This window comes from Pleuronectes platessa, chromosome 20 (genome assembly GCF_947347685.1).
Source record: "Pleuronectes platessa chromosome 20, fPlePla1.1, whole genome shotgun sequence".
Taxonomy (NCBI): Eukaryota; Metazoa; Chordata; class Actinopteri; order Pleuronectiformes; family Pleuronectidae; genus Pleuronectes; species Pleuronectes platessa.
Window position 1 is genome coordinate 12,884,654 of NC_070645.1, and position 19,684 is coordinate 12,904,337.

The 19,684-nt window shown below is 43.7% G+C and overlaps 2 protein-coding genes across 3 annotated transcripts; one reads left to right on the forward strand and one right to left on the reverse strand.

Annotated features, from left to right (window-relative positions):
* Positions 1 to 476: 476 nt before the first annotated feature.
* pabpn1 (poly(A) binding protein, nuclear 1) lies at positions 477 to 12,682 on the forward strand. 2 transcript variants are annotated; one of them, XM_053412900.1, is made up of 7 exons: positions 477 to 926; positions 2,931 to 3,039; positions 3,526 to 3,593; positions 4,283 to 4,389; positions 4,957 to 5,044; positions 5,976 to 6,127; positions 11,995 to 12,682. In XM_053412900.1, exons 1-7 carry the CDS (start codon positions 792 to 794, stop codon positions 12,182 to 12,184), a joined length of 849 nt encoding a protein of 282 aa, XP_053268875.1. In that variant the 5' UTR covers positions 477 to 791; the 3' UTR covers positions 12,185 to 12,682. The 2 variants fall into 2 exon arrangements, with proteins under 2 accessions (XP_053268875.1, XP_053268876.1); XM_053412901.1 differs by lacking the exon at positions 11,995 to 12,682 and adding an exon at positions 10,858 to 11,067.
* Positions 12,683 to 14,141: 1,459 nt separating this feature from the next.
* ngdn (neuroguidin, EIF4E binding protein) lies at positions 14,142 to 19,412 on the reverse strand. Its single transcript, XM_053412469.1, has 11 exons — positions 19,383 to 19,412; positions 19,109 to 19,168; positions 17,077 to 17,148; positions 16,701 to 16,838; positions 16,513 to 16,597; positions 16,057 to 16,109; positions 15,743 to 15,860; positions 15,117 to 15,291; positions 14,877 to 15,030; positions 14,585 to 14,648; positions 14,142 to 14,304 (listed from the first exon to the last, which is right to left on the reverse strand). Exons 1-11 carry the CDS (start codon positions 19,401 to 19,403, stop codon positions 14,285 to 14,287), a joined length of 960 nt encoding a protein of 319 aa, XP_053268444.1. The 5' UTR covers positions 19,404 to 19,412; the 3' UTR covers positions 14,142 to 14,284.
* Positions 19,413 to 19,684: the final 272 nt, after the last annotated feature.

The window sequence follows — 19,684 nt, forward strand, 5'->3', positions numbered from 1 at the left end:
TCAACTTGCATTAATCTGACCCACTGTAAAGTAATTCCAAATTCATTTCTAAAATCTGTTAACCAAATCTCTGTATATTGTGTTCTGAGAAGTTTTTTTTACTGATTACAATGTTGCTGTTTCCATTTTTCTTATATATATTTTTTTTACTCCCTTATACCTGTAGATCCTTTGAAAACAGAGTTCTTCAGATTAGATTTCCCGGCTTCTTTCTCTCAGAACAAATATTATAAACTCGCCATCGATCGAATCAACAATTGGCTCGACCAAATGATTTACAGCTGTCAGGGTTTGATCGACAGCCATCTAGTCCAATCAAAGCCACGCATGATACGTAGGGGAACCGGAACGTCCTGCTGGGCCAGCCAATGGGAACGCAGCAGACGCCAGAGATTTATTTGACGAATCGTGCGCGGACCAATGGGATTGAAAGTTTTTACGGCCGCAGTGCCGTGTAGCACCGCCCCCAGCTTCCATGTCTGGAGTAGAGGGACGGTACCGCGTCCTCGTCTTTCCGCGTTCACACTTTTAGTAAATAAACCGGGAACCCGGACCAGAACCTGGAGGCAGCGGGTCAGACGGTAGCCCCCGGCCTTCGTAGTGTGCTGTTCAAGAAGTGGCTGCAACTCTCGCCCGCAGTTTATTCCGCATTTTAACTTTACCGAGCGGCGTTTTCCGCCGTTTTTTTTCTCCTCGTCGCCCCGCTCACTCAAACGTTACCGCCGCGTGAGAGTCGGGGCCTGCAGCGTCGGTTTGGCCACGAGGAGCGTCGGAACAGCTGGAACAGGGCGATGGCGGAGTTCGGTAACGGACTGACGGAGGAATCCCTACTAGATTCGGACCCCGGACATCACGAGTTGGAAGACCCGAGTGTCGGAGATGAAGAACCGGGGTTAGAAGAGGGAGAGGCCGCGATCGAGGACCCGGTAAGTGAAGGGCATTGTCTGAGCCCCGTGAGCCCACATGGAGGACCGGGGCACGCTGTGGTCGGGTCCGATCAGTTTGTGGAAACAGGTGGACGGTTGCTTTTTCTTTCTTTCACTAATCGAGGGTCACATGCCGTGTGGGTTACTAGCAGTTGCTTGGTCGACATTAAGCGCCATTGTGGTTCACGCAGTGCAGTAAAAATGGGTGGTGACATGCGTGGTGCTGGCAGCCATCTTGGCGCAACAGCGGCACCAGTTTCTCTGCGCCAGGGAGCAGTTGGGGGAGAAAAAAAATCCTCGTCGCGAGAAACATGCGAGACGGAGAAGCAGGAGAGCGTCCGGGGCGAAGGTAGGACAGACGCCGCGGTGCGAGTCCATCTCCTCGGGAAAGCGACCTGCTTACGGTAATGGAATGCTTTTATCCAGCTCCCCGACACCTTTCTTCAGCCCGGGGCTGCGTCTCAAGCGCCGGGGTGGGCTCGTGCTAATGACCCAGCGCCGGGGTGGGCTATCATTAGCCCACCGAGGTATCATGTCCTGCAATTGAAATGATCAGCGAACCGTTTGCCATTCTCTCCAGCCACAAGATAGAATGCAACATTTGAATATGGAGCTGCTGTAAGAAGGGTCGCTACAGCCCTTACCACCGGATAACCGGGGCTCCGGCTAGCTAACATGCCAGACGCCTCTAACAAAGCTGGGGTGGAGATGGCTCCCATGCACCTGAACATCTCCGTCGGTCATGTTGGACCACATCTGGTGTCAGGCATCAGCTGGATTTGAGAACTGTGTGGAGATGGTGGAGGGAGGCACAGTCGGGGATGCTGGATTTAATTTAAGTCGTGGTCTTGTGCAGGTTGGCTGCAGGGAGGATGCAGCGGTCTGCGGTATTTCATGGGCTGGGTTATTGCATCCTACACTGTTTTGATGGAGGTAGGACATGGGGTAACGGAATATGCGACAAAAACGCGACTAACATCGTGGTCGAGTGTATCATTCCAGCAGCCCTGCTCAGAATGCGTGTGTGGATTCCTTTTCTCTCCGCGATGTTGACATGTGATGTGTCAGGTTATATCGTGCACATCATGATACCACGAAACCATCGTGCAGATTGACTCATTTTATCAAGTCATGGTCCGTCTGTGTCCCCCACAGCTTTACATTATAAACCGCCAGCACATGCAGCAGCTGTGGATGCAGCTAGAGTGACTCCTCTGTGCTGCAGTGCAGCACTGTCAGACAAGGAGGGTCGTCTCCCATCTCTGTGCTCACTACAGGAATATTTAATGTGGTGCCAGTCGGCGTTTTGTTGCATTCACGCTTGTCCTCTGACCCCATTACCCCCCGAAATACTTTTCTGATTGTGTTTCCAAAACCGGGTTTAATTGGGTTTCCACTGCCACATGGTAGATTTACTGATTGATATCTAGAGATGAGTAGCAAATGCCCATGGTCAGGTGCATGAGCCCAAAGCAATGTGTCCTCCTCATATGGGTCCTGTGTTGTGTCATAAATGTTTTTCCTGAGCGTTAGCTTACAGCTCATTATAAAGTGCCTGTAAACATAAAACTGTGACGCTCATGTATTCATCAGTATCCATTATGTTTTGGATGCAGCAGGACAATGTTATGGCCGGATGAGGCACTTTTACTTCATTGCCTTAAGGTCAAGTTGCCAGAGGCAGCGACTTCCAAATTTAGGCTGGATAGTGAAAACAACTGTATGAAACTGTGCAACCACTGTAAAAACAGAGTGGATCATTGTGTGAAATGCTTACAGTGTTAGATTTAAGGTATGTTATAACAGCGCCAACACTCACAAGCACAACATCTTGATGCAGAATCCTCACTGCTGTGTTATGATGCGTAGTTATTGTGCCCTTTGCTCATGGCAGCATTTTCATGGTTGTACTTGGCCAGAACTTGTTAGTGCAGCAATTGTATCACTGTGAAACTAAAATGTTTCTGTGTATGAGCTCTAAACAAAACGGTGTCTGCTTTGCAGGAGCTGGAGGCAATCAAAGCTCGGGTCCGAGAGATGGAGGAAGAGGCAGAGAAGCTAAAGGAGCTGCAGAACGAGGTGGAGAAACAGATGAACCTGAGCCCCCCACCAGGTGTGTATGTGCTTTAGAGGTAGATCACTGCTGTTAGTTAAACATCTATGTGTCCTTCTCTGCCCTCAGTCAATCTGTGACTGGCACACAAGTCTGATCTGTTAAACATAGATGGTTTATAGCTGCATACTTGATGTAGTAACAGAGAAATGGCTGTGAACTGTAACTGCACTGTCCTATTAAAAGGCAGTTTGCTACATGAAAAATATAGGTCTATTACTTAATGCTCCACCTATACATCACGGTTTACATCATAGGAAATTTACATTAAATTTAGACTTTAATATACAGCAACATTTTAAGTACTGGTGTTTTATTAAGCTCAGATACAAGATGGAGAGAATACCCAAATACCCCAAAACCAGTTCATCTTGTACTAAAGCAAGACACATTGTAGATGCTTGTTTTTATAACATTAAGTCAGGAACAACACTTAAATGTCCTTGTTTAATTGAAATATTTTGTCTCTTGTGCACACCCCTGCAGTCGGCCCTGTCATCATGTCCATCGAAGAGAAGATGGAAGCAGATGGCAGATCTATTTATGTAGGAAATGTGAGTAACTGTCTCTTTGTCTCATACAGATGTTATTTTGGGCCACATTTGTCTTTTTTTAAGATGACACCACATCACTCTCTATTTGAAGTAACACTGTGAAAGAACAGTTATCAACCCCTGTATACCAGGACTTTATTATTTCTATTTTAAAGACACTTATCTTGACAAACCCCTTTGCTTTTGAGGCAATGCAAATTTCCTGTTTTTCTTCTGGCAAACAATCCTATTAGGTAGTGAAGTGGTAATCAAACACGACCAACAGGTTTTGTTTCCAGTCTCAGCCACAGAGACCTGATTTTTCTTCAGAGTGGTTTTGTAGCCTCCCGGTGGAACAATAACACGCTGTCACTGACATTTTAATTTCTAGATGTAACTTTGTCTTCACATTGAAGTGTTTGTTTGGGAACTGACAATTGACATTGTTGCACCGTATAAATGTAATTTCTATTGGACTTTTTCTTCTCTTTTTTTTTAAAGAATTATTTTTCAATTTTAGACAATTTTGTTGGTTCAGTGTCGCATTTTTAAAAGATTTAATGTGAATCTTACAACTTCAAGAAAGCTATTGACTCTTTATAGCCGCTCTACTTGAGTTGTAATTACTCCGCTGTCTGTATAGTTGTTTCTTAAAGGCAAATGCTAAAGACTTAATCCTGATGTCTGACCTCTACCCTTTGTTTCTACAGGTGGACTATGGTGCCACTGCAGAAGAGCTCGAGGCTCATTTTCATGGCTGCGGTTCAGTAAACAGAGTCACCATCCTGTGTGACAAATACACAGGGCATCCCAAGGGGTAAAAACTACCATTCTAACCTTTTCACTTTGTGGCGGATTATGTGTGGATGACAACGCTCACTGCTGGATGTTTGAATGAATTGTCTTTAGACTATTGTTCCACAATTTTGAAAATTAAAAAAAACAAAAACATCACCAGGGTGTATTCCAGAAGGTTTGATTAGTAGATGAGGAAAAGACTGAGTTTTCAATTACCATGGTTTCTGTCTCTGTGACTCCAACGTGCTCGCCGGCAGCTTTTCTACAACAAACTTAGTTTGTCTCTGTCTCTGAACTAACTTAGAGCAGCCGATCAAGAACCAAACACTTTCCATCATTAAGTCAGAGTTCATTTCGAGTCAGATTATGTTTAACCTACTTTCAGGAACAGGCCCTGGCTGTCTGTGTAGAATCCTCGGTTTAGTGGCTGGGCTGAAAAGTCACAGTAGCTCCCAAAAGAAACGTGGATTGGGTATCAAAATATAGCATTGTTATGCCTATTATAAACCATGATATTATCTGCATGTTGCTTCTTGTTTACCTGTGAGTGATGCTGCAGTGGAGTAACTCTATTTTCATTCTGCAGGTTTGCCTACATCGAGTTTTCAGACAAGGAGTCTGTTAGGACAGCCATGGCTTTGGATGAGTCCCTTTTCAGAGGAAGGCAGATAAAGGTAAGAGATTTTAAAGTGTTAAATCAAAACAACTGACAGGTTCAGAAGGCAAAGAGAAGTGACGCCGTTGTGAGATCAAATGGCAAATAGGGGGATGTGAAGTTTAAATGATGAGAAAAACTTAAATCAGTAGGACTTGTCAAAGTGTGAATGCTTGTGTGTTCACACAATGAACTGAATGTAAAGTAGTAAACACTGTTGGTTACATGTTTGGAGCAACGGCACATAAACAAATTAGATCACCCTGCCGATTCTGTGTCAGGTTGGTGGGAGTTATACTGTGTTTTTAAAGGTCTTACCTTCTGACTCAGTAATTTCCCTAGTTAATAAGTCTTATCGGAGAGTGTTTCTTAATTTCATTTGTCTTTGCTTTGTCTTTCTAAGGCGGCATGTTATGCCCCTCAAGCTATTATTTCCATAATTCTGTTTGTAAGAGTTCTGCAAAGTAAAAAACAACAACATGCGCAGTAAAGTGATCTTCTGAAGCTCCTGAATCACTCTGTGGTATTGTGATGTCATATGACCCACATTTGCATGACCGAGCCTAGTGGTTAGTCTGCTACACCCCCTAACAAAGCCAGGTGACGCTGAGGCTAACATTCCTACACACATTGGAAGCGGCTGGCCCATTACAACAGTTTCAGCTGACCAATCAGAGCAGACTGGGCTTTATTTAGAAGAGGGCCTTTAAGGACGTTTCAGACAGAGGCTGAAAAGAGGAGATGTGGCAATGGACAGTCTGGGAAAAGTGATGTTTTCTGAATATTTCAGGATGTCAACATTTTTAAAGTAATGACACAAATTATAATCATGAAGCTGGATATGAGCATAATGTCCCCTTTTGACTACCCCCCTAATTCTGAGAATTTTAGTGACTGTTTTAGTTTATGCCTTATATGTATTATGTTTCTGTAACCTCCTCTCTCCTCAGGTGGGCGCTAAAAGAACAAACAGACCAGGTATCAGCACCACAGACCGTGGTTTTCCTCGGGCTCGCTTTCGATCACGGGGAGGGAGCTTCTCATCGCGCGCACGCTACTACAGTGGTTACACACCACCCAGAGGCAGAGGACGGGCCTTCAGGTGAGCCCGAAGCTGAGGCTCCTCCACTTTCACACCTGGGACAAACCTGCACCTGCATGTTGGCACTTACAGAAAGGGAGGACAGGGTACAAAAGTTAATTCTAGAATAGGGATGCAGATATGGAGAAAGGAAGGAATTGAACAGTTTGGGCTTGCAAAATATGTTCACATATGAAGGACTGGATAGGCAATTGCAATTTTAATTGAGACAAGGAGAAAAAAGTACTTCCTGATAAGGTATCATAGAGGAGGTAAGTACAATCTAAGCACTTTCAAAGAAGTAAACATTTCTACACATTTAAAGTCTAAATATACAATTAATATTACGTTTTCGTATAATGAGTCTGAGATTTGTTAGAATTAAGTCAAATTTACTGATGGTGCCTATTTATTTTATTGTTAATAATTTATGGATTCTTCATGATCCAAAATATTTTTATCATTGTTTAACTTGAGGGACTATTTTTCTGGCAGACAGATTGCATTAGAACTTTGGTTAGAAACAGTATCACATTAGTTGTGGGTTTAAGGGGGTCATTGCATGCCACATCACATGAAACCATTTCATTGGAGGCAAACTTACACAGTGCACATCACTTTGTTCTTCCCAGGCTCTAATGCACTCAATAAGGCTACGTCCACATGATGGCCATCCGAGATGAGCATTTCAGCTCTGTATCAGAAATATTGTCTTCTCTGCTTTGGTTGATTGGTCGCAGAAAATACTGAAAATGAGGAAAAAGCAATGGTGTAGTGTACCGTTGACTTTTATCATTTCTAAAAGTCTTTTCTGCCCGTCCGCACTAAAATGCTTCCTGAAATTAAAATGCAACTGGTTTTCCAAATGGCTCTGTTTTATGGGCTGGAAACCTCTGGAGTTGCGTGGACAGTGGGCGTAAACGTAGCAGATGTGGACGTAGCCCAAGTCTAAGTTTTTTTTTGTGCCAGTACCCCCTCAGTCTCCTGAAAGGTACTGGTACCAAGCTGGGCTTGTTGGTTTTGTGTCTATTGGAAAGACTGTGGTTCCATTTATAATTGGACTATTAATGGTCGAGTGCAAAACATTTCACATTACTGGGGTTTGAGCTGTCTGACCTGATGACATTAACTCGCTCAGCTACAGCACCGATGCTCCAGGTTTCTCAGAACCTCATGCAGGTAGAAAACACAATGCTACAGCTGGTGTTTTATTTATATTTACCTGTTAAAGCTGCAGTATGGTCTTCCAGTACTGTGATCCATAGTGAAACACAAAGCGGGCCTGAACTTCGATCAGAGTGTTGTGCACTGGGTTCCTGGAGGGGTTCTACACACAGCGTTTGAGAAGACACCGGGATTACTTTGTTTTAAAGGGCTCTGCTTCAGAGCTCTGCTGTGGGGCCCTGTTTCTATTAGAGGGCCATGTGGGGTTTGTCACTGCAAATCTGGTGTTTACAGCATGTGATTAAATCACAGGAGTTGACTTCAAACTGGAGCTGCAGTTTCTGTTGGTGAGATGATGTAAAAAGTAATTTGAGAATGTGTGGGTGGAACGAACAAGCTAACCCACTGCCCCTTTTATGTAAACGGATGTAGGCAGTGAGTAATCAAGGCTACTAATAATCTCACTCCATATAGGCCCAATGGTGGAGCTCTGTCTGTGGAGCCATCTTGTTTATATATTTTTTTCTGTTGAGACTGAGAGGCAGTGTGGTGTCCGTCATGTTGATCAGCATGCCAGCTCCCTCACACATGCACTGAGCTGAGAAACAGAGAGGTTCTGATTTGAATGTCACCTCGGTCATTTTGGCCTTGGTTCTTCTTGTGAGATTAAATAGAGAATAGGGTGATGTTTAAATGATTAGAAAAACATTTTAGCGGTTAATTGTGCCGAGGTTGCTATTATAATGATGACCAGTTTGTCAAGTTGTTCTGATAAGCCCCTATTTAGCCTGTTTTATCTTGTGACCTTACTCTTGACTGGCGTATTTGCAAGGAATTCCCATTCTGCAAAACTGCCCTAAGTAGCTGCCCGGAAAGGTTACATGTCTGTTCATTTCTTTGTGAGAACGAGTCTGAAGGCCAAGGTCAGAATCTCTCTAATCACTCAGTGTACTCCCACACATACCAACAGACCCTAACCCTGCCGCTTCACTCACTGGCATTTGGCTGAGGTGCAAGACAAGGCACTCAGTTGATTTGTTATTAACCCGCGTCTCCAGGAACCAGGAAGTGCTACTGTTAATGAGTAGTTAACTTACTGTCTCGACTTTAAAAGCTCTTAATAGTGTTAGTTTATAGGCTTAACTAAGACTTATTGTGCTTGTTGAACTTAAAATTTCATTGTGATAATAAATATACCAGTTGGCATCCGACACCGCAGAACAGCATAAAAAAGGGCATTCGTTTAAAAAGGATATTCTAAAATTTCAGTTGAAGGTTGAAGGCTCGGGCTCTTTAAACAGTGATATCAAACTAAACCAGGTGACTGTTATGATCATGCTCCTTGCGTAGGATATTGTTTAAAAATGCATAGTAGACCTGCCAACCCATACACAGGACATCAAAATACACAGATACAATTTGTCAGTAGAATTTGAACTTAAACTGTTTTGTTTTGAATAATTTTGCAGTTTTTAGTGATACACCAACGAGCGCAAAAGAAGAGTTTGATGGGTGAAAGGTTGAGTTGGGTTCTTATAGTTAACAGGAGAGATGGCCATTGACAGACTGCCCAGCCAACGAAAGTTAATTTTTCACAATCCTCAATACTGATATTGATTTAGAGTCATCAAGGATTAGCAGATAAGGGAAGATCGAATGATTTTGCATTACAGCTGCAGTCTGAGGCATCAAGTTTTAAATTTTTCCGTCTATCCCACTCATAACTTATCTCAGGAACACTGTGAGGGGATTTTTTCAAATTTGGTTCAAAGATTTACATTAATTCAATGATAAACTAACTATTAAATTAGACAAAGATCACGGTCATTTCTTAACTAAAAGAGATGTCCAGTCAAAAAGCTTTGGCTTACTAATTCAAGTTCATTAATATCTATGACAGTGTGGCCCAAATGTGTGATGATTTGAGATGGATTATGATAATTGATAATTAAGAACCCACTTATCAGAAACATGAACATTTTGACAAACATCAGTATGATAAGAACTAACTAACTGAAAATAGTTGTCAAAAGTAAAGGTCACTGTGATCTCACAAACATGTTTTTAGCCAATGGAGTTCATATTTTTACTAAAACAAGATAGACTTAATATATATTTTAATATGTGTTAATATGAAAATAGTATTAATATAGATATAATGAACACCTCTACCCCCCGCAAACAGACCTACATGAGTAATTCTTGGCATTAACTCGTAGTCAAAGATGTTTTTTCAAGGTTGGCAGGTCCGTTACATTGTGAATGTAACAACACTGGTTACTTGGTAATCATCAGCCACGGATAAGAGTGTGTAGGAAAGCGCAGCCTTCCACTGGAACTGGCCTTGATTCCTTTGTTGGTTGTTACATCAGGAATTCATCACCAGTCCAAGACTGAGCGGCAGACTGGTGTGAAACTTAATGACACTTCACTGGTGCCTTGTCTTGTTGTGGGAACAAAACTAGTGTTCACAATCTTTGTTTTGACCTGTTGTGAGCTTGGGAGGATTTCAGTGATATTGATAAAGGTATCAACGTGTTGATTGGCTTTGTTTTGTAATATTTAACAGTGTTTTCTACGCAGGCTGATGGAGAGCCTCTGGGTGGCACTTGTTTAGCACTTTACGTATTAAAGTATGTTTCTCTGCTTTCACATTCTTCAACCTCGTCAATGATCTTCCCAAGTTGGCACAGTGAAAAGGAAAGATTTTAATGTGACCCAGAAGACTCGTAGATTTGTGATGTGGAAGAAGCTTTTTTGTTCTGCCTGTGCTTATGTGGAGTGTGTGTCTTTTGCATGTACACAATCCTACACACACACACACACACACGCCTACTCAGATTCACCCTTACAACGTTCACACCCAGAAACGAGGGTTCATTACTGCAGCCTGACCTCAGCATCAAGCTACTGACCACTGGTTTAAGTCCCAGTGTGACATGTTTACCACTTAAGAGATGTGTGTGTGTGTGCGTTTCTCTCAGGATGTATTGAGGGTCTGCTACTGATCGTCTTGTTTGTGTATGTCAGGTGTTGTGGACAAAGAAAAGTTGCACAATTGTGAGTCCCGTCACCCACCTTGCCAGTTGTGTGTATGTGTGTACGTGTGTACGTGTGTACATGGCATCCTGCTGGGGTTTATGTGTGGTGCTGTTTGTCCTCACAGTGTTTCCCCACAGTGACCCCCAGAGGAGGCTCTCGCACAGAGAGACTTAGAGAGAGAGAGAGAGAGAAAGAGAGGGAGAGAGAGGGGCTTTGCTGTCCCCTCGCCCCCCAGCACACATACACACTCACACACAAACACACTCTTGATGGTTTTCTCCTTGTATCTGGAAACCAAACACTTTTCCTCTCCTCACACAGCTGCTCTCAGCTCTGTACTATAATGCATATTGATTATATGTAACAAAGACACAATACCTTTAAGATGGTATGTCTTTATTTCTGAGTATCTTCTGTTCACCTTCTCTGCACACAGACACACACACACACACCTTGATATTATAACAATCCTATTATATCACACCAGGAAATTGGTGTCGTCGCCAACAAAAAAAACTCACCCTCTTTTTCTCTCTCTTTTCCAGGGGCCGAGGGCGAACATCATCGTGGTATTCCCCTTACTAAACACCCTCCCCTCCCTTCCCCTACACTCCCTTACTATCGCCCCTCTCCCCTCTCTGTTCCCATTAAAAAACACACACACATACACAAACACACACAGTGAAAAAAATTCCCCCCATATCCTCCCCCCTCCTCCTCCTCCCAAACAGTAAAAAAAAAAAAAAAAAGAAGAACTCCCAGAAGAGAGAGAAAAAAAAGAAAAGAAAAAAAAAAGAGGAAACCCTGTGGTGGACAGAGACTGACTGACTGCCGCAGTGTGCGATTGTGTGTGAGCGTGCGTGTGCCGAGGTTGATGCGGTCAGCCCTGGTAAGGTATCAGCTGTTTGGCCGCTGGGATGAAAAACATGGTGGCTGAATTCTTTGTGTTTTTTTTTGTACTTTTTTTTTTTTTTTCTGGGGAGGGGGCTGTGATGGTATCTCAGGCTGCAGATGTGTCTCCTTCGGTCTGGCTGTGACCTCCCGCTTTCACTCCTCCATCACTGACACAGCCCACCCACCCACTCACCCTCCACCACCACCAGAAAAGTGGGAGGGAGCGGGTGGGGCGGGTGAGGTTTTTTTCGGGGGGGGCATCAATAACGAGGTTAACGTGTGTTCATTTTTTTTTTTTTAATGTACCGTACATATGTGAACCTTCCACCAGCCAGATTTGTTGTTGCTGTGTTTTTTCAGATTGTGGTTTGGAGTATTATGATTATTACTCCCCCCTTCCCTCCCTCCCCCCTTCAACCCCTTCTGTGCCCGCCGTTCTCACCCCTACCTTATTTCTCATACTCTCCCACCCCCTTCCTCCTCAACCCTCTGTCTCATTACGTGTTTCTCTGCACAGCGTCGGACCCTCGATGTTCAGAGGGGTCCTTCTTGCATAGTTTTTTTTTTTTCTTTCCTGTGGGTGGGGGTCCCCTCCTTCCAGCTCAGGCATGGCTACAGCTAATTTTATCCTTTCGACAGGCATCAGTGTTTTTTTTTTTTCCATTATTTCGTGCAACCCCCCTACCCCCTCCATGCACCATCCCTTTTCCCTCTGTGATCCTTCTCCCTCCCCTCCTCCTCACCCTCCCTCCTCTCTCTGTATATTAGACCACTTCTTGTCGTTTCAGGTTTCAGGACCAGTGGCGGCTGACGACCCCTCACCAGGTGGCGCCACCCCCACCCACTGTCTCCGCGGCGTCCCTCTCTCTCTCCGCCCCCGCTATGCACACTCACCCCATCCTGTCCGTGTGGGGGGGCGGGGGGCAGAGCGACCACAGGCCCGCGGCAGGGGGCATTTACTACAACAGCAAACGCTGATGATGCTTTTAGTGCTTTTCACACTAATACACACACGCACACACACACATTTGCACACACAAGCACCCACACACTGCAGTACAGACGGCCTGTAACCGGCAGCCAACCCTACACATGATTTCTATCCAGAGAGCTGAAGCCAACAGCAGCTGAGTGGCAGAGAAAGTGAGGAGGGCAGGACCAGAGACCAGGGTGTACAGTGCAGACCTTATAGCGCCCCCTTTCTCTGACTTGGCGCAGTGCAGTCACGGCTTGTCCGAGGAAGGCTGATGAGCTAACGGCATTGATCATTAATTTAATAAAAAAATAAACTGAGTGGGCCGGAGCTGATGTTTTAGGCTGGGGAAGGTCAGGGGTGGGGGTTTGTGTGGCGACGTTTTTTTCTTTTTGAAAAAGGGGAGTGGGTTTCAAAAAACGTTTTGCTTTTTTTAATTTTTATTTTTAACCCATGAGTCTGTAAGTAGGATAAAAAAAAATAAAGAAATTGTGTAAAAATGAGTGTGTGTCTGTGAGTTTCTCTGTGGCAGCTGAGTTGATCCTGAACTCCTATGTGCTGGTCTAAGTTAATGCAGTAAAGTGTCTGATGAATGAAAACTGTCATCAATGGCCTCCAATACTGAGACTCTCCATGGTAATGAGTGAATAAAGGGCAGAGCCTCTATTTTAATTCAGTGGAGCCACTAAGATTAATGTGACGTGTAAAAAAGTTGCCTGAACAACAGCACATTTGCCCTCTTTGGTTAAACTTTCCCTCTGGACCCAAACAATAATGGTCTTATTTACTGTCGTCACGGCTGCACATAAATATCCCACAGGAGAGCTGGGGTGGTCATGTGACATTGGACCATCGTGTACCGTGTATGTTGTGAAAATGATGAACTATTAAATGGTAAAACCCAATGGTTCACAATTTTTTTTTTTTTACACTGTATAATTCCACAGCCTTTACATTTACAATAACAATTTGTAAAATACTGGATAAATATTTCATTATGTGAAAGACATGTAAGACATGTTTGATCATTAAATTGGCTAAATCTTGAAATTATCATTGGATCCTCAATTGAGGACCACTGGTTCCACTAATGTGATTTGGTCCCTTAGTTTACCATTGGCGTACGTAAGGAAGACTGGAGCCAATCCCACTTGATATTGAGTTGAGAGGTGGGGGAGACTGGACAGGTCATTTAATCAATGTGAAGCAGGTCTGTTATTCCAGAGGGCCAATAATTACTAGAGCCATTTGAATCAATAATACTCATCCGTGCTCAGTGAATGGTTTCTGTCATGGCTGAGATGAGGGGCTGTGGTTAGGGAGGGAAAGCGGGTTGTCCACATCACTGTCCACCCATACTGCAAATTGCTTGAAATGTATGATTGATGTCTGATAGAAAAAGTCAAGCACAGACGCACTGCATGAATCTGTGCTAATGGCAAAACTGTGTTCAAGACTAGAAAAACTATATAAACATATATAAAATATTAATCATTTAAACATAAGGACGTACTGAAAAGGCTGACAGCTGACATTATGAACCAGAACGGCTGCTCTGTTCCGAGTGTCCCTGTAAGTCGGGACAGCCGTGCACGTTTCCAGGACCATGAGACCCAAACAGCAAAATGAAACTCAGCCATCAGTTTTATTTACAGCATTTGCCGCATGTTTGCCTTGTGGTCAGCTGGCTGGTGTGCCTGTAGCAGCAGGTTGTGATTAAGGCCTTTTACATCAACATCTGGCAGCTTGAAGACATTGAGGATCAAACTGGACTGAACAGTTCCAGTGTCTAAACGTCGTCTGCTGTTTATTTCCTCATCGTCACAGCTCTTGGAGCAGCAGAGTTTTTAAAATAAGTGTGTGAATCCTTAAATGACCTCAAACCTGCATTGTTGTCTCAACGATGATCTGTGTGTTGCCTCTGATAAGGAGGTGAAATGACTGCCCTCTAATGGAGAAAAATGACTTGCAGTAAATTTTATTTCACAATGTCAATAACACTGAATGTACGCAAATGTCGGGGAATTCATTTTTACATGATACAGTCAAACAGTGAACGAAAATGATGAGAGATCTGCTGGAGCTGCTGGAAGCCACGTTTCAATCTATCTGTGCTTCTTGAACGCTGCAATGAGAAAAGGGTGATTAGAATGATGAAATAGAATGCAAATAAAAGAACAGAATCTTTGCTTATGAAATATTTAAAGCAATGAGGTCACTGCTTTTATTTTTAAAACATGTTGAAGACGAGATAATACATTTTTTTTATATACCACATAAATAGTGGATACTACACTGGTGCTGGAGCAGAACCAGCTATGGAGTTCCAAATAAGAGCTGTTTGTTTATTTCTGTGTCTTTAGAAGAATTTATACGAACTGGTTTATCTAATATCGAATCCTTACCCTTTCTCTTGGTTTTCTTCTTCATGAGCTTCTTCTTCTTCTGGGGACGAGCGCCCTCCTCACCCTGCATCAAGAAAGACAAAACAGCCATCTCAGACAAACCCACAGCCGTCGTGTCAAACATCAAGCGTGTGCGAATAGTCAGCGTGAATAATTTAAAACGTCCTGTTCTGTTCAGGTTGGAACAAGGTCCTGAGTAAATGTAGGTCAGCTGCTCATGATGAATGGAGTTTACACCATCAGAGCAATGTGTGGACTAAACGTCTCCTCCTCAGTTCCTGTCAGAACTCACCTGTCTGCCCTCGCCGCCCGTCAGCGCAGAGATGTCCCTGAAGTGTGTTATACTCTTCAGCTGACCGGACATGCCCATCGTGCCTCTCTTCCTGTTGCCCTTCTCTTGTTTTGATACGTTGAGACGCACCATCATCGACTCCTCATAGTTTTTCCTGCAAAGAGGAAAAGACGCCTGTTTCAGAATTTGTTTGAATTATTTAGGAATTCAAGTTGTGAAACACTGAAGGAAGTGACTGACCGGTGTGTCTCATCGCGGCTCTCCCGATCGGTTTGGAAGTCCCGTCGGTCCTTGATCTCCTCGGGCGCGTCACTGTACTGCTGTCTCAGCTCTTGGATCACAGAGCTTCTCAGAGCCGCTTGCTTCTGTCGCTCCACCTGAACCTTCTTCCTGTCGGCCTCGGTCAAATCACCGTCTGCAGAAAAAAAACAGCCAATTCACAGCTGCATCCTTCAAAAGGCTGCATTAAAAGGCCGATTGTGTCACAGCGGCGCGACTAGACGGTCCCACTCAGCAGTCTCCTCTAAATGTGTCCTTTCATCTCCGAGAAGTTAAGGATCAACCCGTTGGAGCCTTCATTTCCCCGAGACGAACTGTTTTTCAAAGACGTTATGCAAGCGACGAGATTTCCAATGCTAGACCATAACACAAAGTATTTCCTTCAAGTACTGTACAGGTCTAACTTCTGTTTAGTGTTTCTTGTTCACATGCAAAGTGAGCGCGGGAGGGTGGGTAGGGAGGATACATGACGACCAGGATGTCGCCAGGATCCATTTGAGGATAAATATTCACATCAATCATTTCCAACTTCCACAGAATAAGGAAGCAAAGAGGACAAAGCGGTTTAAAAAGACAGACAACATTACCATAGTGCACGGGGGCAATCTTCGGTGGTATATATTTCCTGCCACCAGAGTCCGCTGCTGTCTTCTCGGAGACTTTTGTTGAATCGCCTTCTCCTTCAGACTCCTCAGATTCATTCAGCTGATGGATGGATCAAGCACAAAGAGGAAAAAAAAAAAAAAAACATTAGGCAAATACACATCTCTCACTATTTATAGACTGTGTGTGTGTTGTTATTTAAGTAGTGGTAGACTGAGGATTTAATGAGCGTTAATCACCTAGAGGAAACAACGTGACATTCGGTGAATACAGACGTGTTATAATGTTGAGGACTTACTTTGCTGGTGAAGTTCTCCGGATTGGGACGCAGCTGCAGCGGGTCGTTTTCAGCTGAAGTCAATAAAAACACGAGACGCTGCTGTTAGCAAGCCGTACGCCACAGTGTTCACAGGTTTCATATGTGTAACTAGACGACAACATACTGCTCAGCAGACAGTAACTGGGCATTTCAATTTATTTATGGTGAGTGTGAGAATCTGACAGAGTTGTGGAGACTTAAGATTTAATAGTTTATAGTTTGTCCTTCCATTTTTTTCTGCTTTCAAGTGAATCACATCTGTGTTTCTGATGTTGTAGTGACCAAGGGTAATGGGAGTCTTAGTGTAGCTAACTGAATTTGTAATGTTCTTACATTAGAGTTAATTATAATTGCCATGGGAGCCTGACCAATCAGAGAAGGCTATGTTGTGCCCAAAACATGACAATGCAGATGGCTGCATTCATCAGGTCTTACCTAAACTTCCAGTATTAGCTGTTCGAATCAGTTTGTCAATCTGGTACTTGAGTTTGTTGTCTAGGGGTCGCATCTTCTCCAGAACCTAAAAAAGAAGAGGGAACATGAGGAACAACCTGCACCAGATGAGAATGAGCGGTTATCATTATTATTATCTTGTTATTGTCACTTTCATAATGACATCTCACCGTTCTGATGGTGACCACTCTGTTCAAGGCTTCGCTGTCTTTTATTCTGCCTCCTTCGCTCTTGATGCTGATCAGGTGAGTGAGGTCCTGGAGGTAGAACATCATCAGGTGATAGCGAAGGTCCAGGAAAGACAAACCCTGCAGCGAGAGGACAGAGTCAGGGAGGACACATTCACAGGGACAGAAGACATAGTACTGTATCCACACATGTTAAAACAAAGTAGACAGAGAGACAGACCTTTGATGATACCTGGGTGAAGAAAAGACTTTAACACACTCTTATATTAATCTAACTTAGCAAAGAAGCACATCTGTATGAACCTGCAGATGTTTTCATCCATCGATCAATAACAGACGTGATGAAGTCTCTGCTCACCTTTGATGTATTACATTTCCCATCTTTGACTGTGGTTAGCAGCTCGCGGACGTGACTTGTGACTGAGGCCAACTGAAGAGAAAAGAGAGAGAGTTAGAGCCGCTCCAACCCCACAGCTCCTCCATCAGGGACAAAGACTCAGATCTACAGCTCCTCCATCAGCGACAAAGACTCAGATCCACAGCTCCTCCATCAGGGACAAAGACTCAGATCCACAGCTCCTCTATCAGCGACAAAGACTCAGATCTATAGCTCCTCTATCAGCGACAAAGACTCAGATCCACAGCTCCTCCATCAGCGACAAAGACTCAGATCCACAGCTCCTCCATCAGGGACAAAGACTCAGATCCACAGCTCCTCTATCAGCGACAAAGACTCAGATCTATAGCTCCTCTATCAGCGACAAAGACTCAGATCCACAGCTCCTCCATCAGCGACAAAGACTCAGATCCACAGCTCCTCCATCAGCGACAAAGACTCAGATCCACAGCTCCTCCATCAGCGACAAAGACTCAGATCCACAGCTCCTCTATCAGCGACAAAGACTCAGATCTACAGCTCCTTTATCAGCAACAAAGACTAACATCTACAGCTCCTCTATCAGCGACAAAGACTCACATCTACAGCTCCTCTATCAGCGACAAAGACTCACATCTACAGCTCTTCTATCAGTGACAAAGACTCACATCTACAGCTCTTCTATCAGCAACAAAGACTCACATCTACAGCTCCTCTATCAGCGACAAAGACTCAGATCTACAGCTCCTTTATCAGCAACAAAGACTCACATCTACAGCTCCTCTATCAGCGACAAAGACTCAGATCTATAGCTCCTCTATCAGCGACAAAGACTCACATCTACAGCTCCTCTTACAGTGACAAAGACTAACATCTACAGCTCCTCTATCAGCGACAAAGACTCACATCTACAGCTCTTCTATCAGCAACAAAGACTGACATCTACAGCTCCTCTATCAGCGACAAAGACTCAGATCTACAGCTCCTTTATCAGCAACAAAGACTCACATCTACAGCTCCTCTATCAGCGACAAAGACTCACATCTACAGCTCCTCTATCAGCGACAAAGACTCACATCTACAGCTCCTCTATCAGCAACAGAGACTCACATCTACAGCTCCTCTATCAGCAACAAAGACTCACATCTACAGCTCCTCTATCAGCGACAAAGACTCAGATCTACAGCTCCTTTATCAGCGACAAAGACTCACATCTACAGCTCCTTTATCAGCGACAAAGACTCAGATCTACAGCTCCTCTATCAGCGACAAAGACTCAGATCTACAGCTCCTTTATCAGCAACAAAGACTCACATCTACAGCTCCTCTATCAGCGACAAAGACTAACATCTACAGCTCCTCTATCAGCGACAAAGACTCAGATCTACAGCTCCTTTATCAGCAACAAAGACTCACATCTACAGCTCCTCTATCAGCGACAAAGACTCAGATCTACAGCTCCTCTATCAGCGACAAAGACTCAGATCTACAGCTCCTTTATCAGCAACAAAGACTCACATCTACAGCTCCTCTATCAGCGACAAAGACTAACATCTACAGCTCCTCTATCAGCGACAAAGACTCAGATCTACAGCTCCTTTATCAGCAACAAAGACTCACATCTACAGCTCCTCTATCAGCGACAAAGACTAACATCTACAGCTCCTCTATCAGCGACAAAGACTCACATCCACAGCTCCTCTATCAGCGACAAAGACTAACATCTACAGCTCCTCTATCAGCAACAAAGACTCAGATCTACAGCTCCTCTATCAGCGACAAAGACTCAGATCTACATCTCCTCAATCAGCTTCATATGATCATATCTACAGCTCCTCTATCAGGAGTACCCTGACAGATGTACTAGTACTACACTGATATATCCAGTACCACTGCGGTAGTACTCTGTTACTAACCGGGTATTAGTATATTCATGACTTGTTTTAATGGTGTCTTGTAATCCGTCAGTAATGCTCGTGGTAAAAAACGTGAGAACGGCGTGTTGAGGTCGTACCTGTTCCGTGAGGCTGTGCAGCAGCTCGACAGCTTTGGGCAAATCACCTTCAATGAGATCCTGTGATGAAGTCAAACCACAGTCAGAAACACAGAGACAGGAAAGTGAGGCAGGAAAACTCAGTTAGCTCGTGGCTAACTGTTAGCTTCATTTAAAAACTACTCGGACCAACAACTGACGGTCGGTTTCAGTAAAAACGTTTAAGACTTTAGACTTCAGTAGAACGTATAAACAAATCACATTAATGTGTTTAAGAATCAGCAGCTCTACTCACGTTGTCAACAGGCGCCGCCATTTTGCCTGTCCCTACTCTACGGAAGCCGCAGCGGAGGACGTTAGGCGTTCGTGTAGTTTATCGCGTTCTTTTAAATGTGCATAAATAATACATTTTACAACAATATATGACAGTTAATAAAATAGCTTCATTAATAGGCTACGCAGATAACAGAGCACCGTGTAGATACATATATAAAGCTTAAATACAGACGAGAAGATAAATGAAATTAGATTGAAAACTTAAATAAGACAAATAAAACAATAACAGTGGCTACAGTGCTTCTAATAACTGTAAGGCGT

What these genes read in the sequence shown, in the direction of transcription:
- pabpn1 (XM_053412900.1), top strand. Translation starts at nt 792, where the DNA reads ATGGCGGAGTTCGGTAACGGACTGACGGAGGAATCCCTACTAGATTCG. An exon ending in GATCTATTTATGTAGGAAAT is followed by an intron (nt 3,594 to 4,282) that starts GTGAGTAACTGT and finishes TTGTTTCTACAG; the next exon opens with GTGGACTATGGTGCCACTGC. An exon ending in TCAGAGGAAGGCAGATAAAG is followed by an intron (nt 5,045 to 5,975) that starts GTAAGAGATTTT and finishes CTCTCTCCTCAG; the next exon opens with GTGGGCGCTAAAAGAACAAA.
- ngdn (XM_053412469.1), bottom strand. Translation starts at nt 19,403, where the DNA reads ATGGCGGCGCCTGTTGACAAC. An exon ending in TGCACAGCCTCACGGAACAG is followed by an intron (nt 17,149 to 19,108) that starts GTACGACCTCAA and finishes TTTTCTCTTCAG; the next exon opens with TTGGCCTCAGTCACAAGTCA. An exon ending in AGCCGCGATGAGACACACCG is followed by an intron (nt 15,031 to 15,116) that starts GTCAGTCACTTC and finishes TCCTCTTTGCAG; the next exon opens with GAAAAACTATGAGGAGTCGA.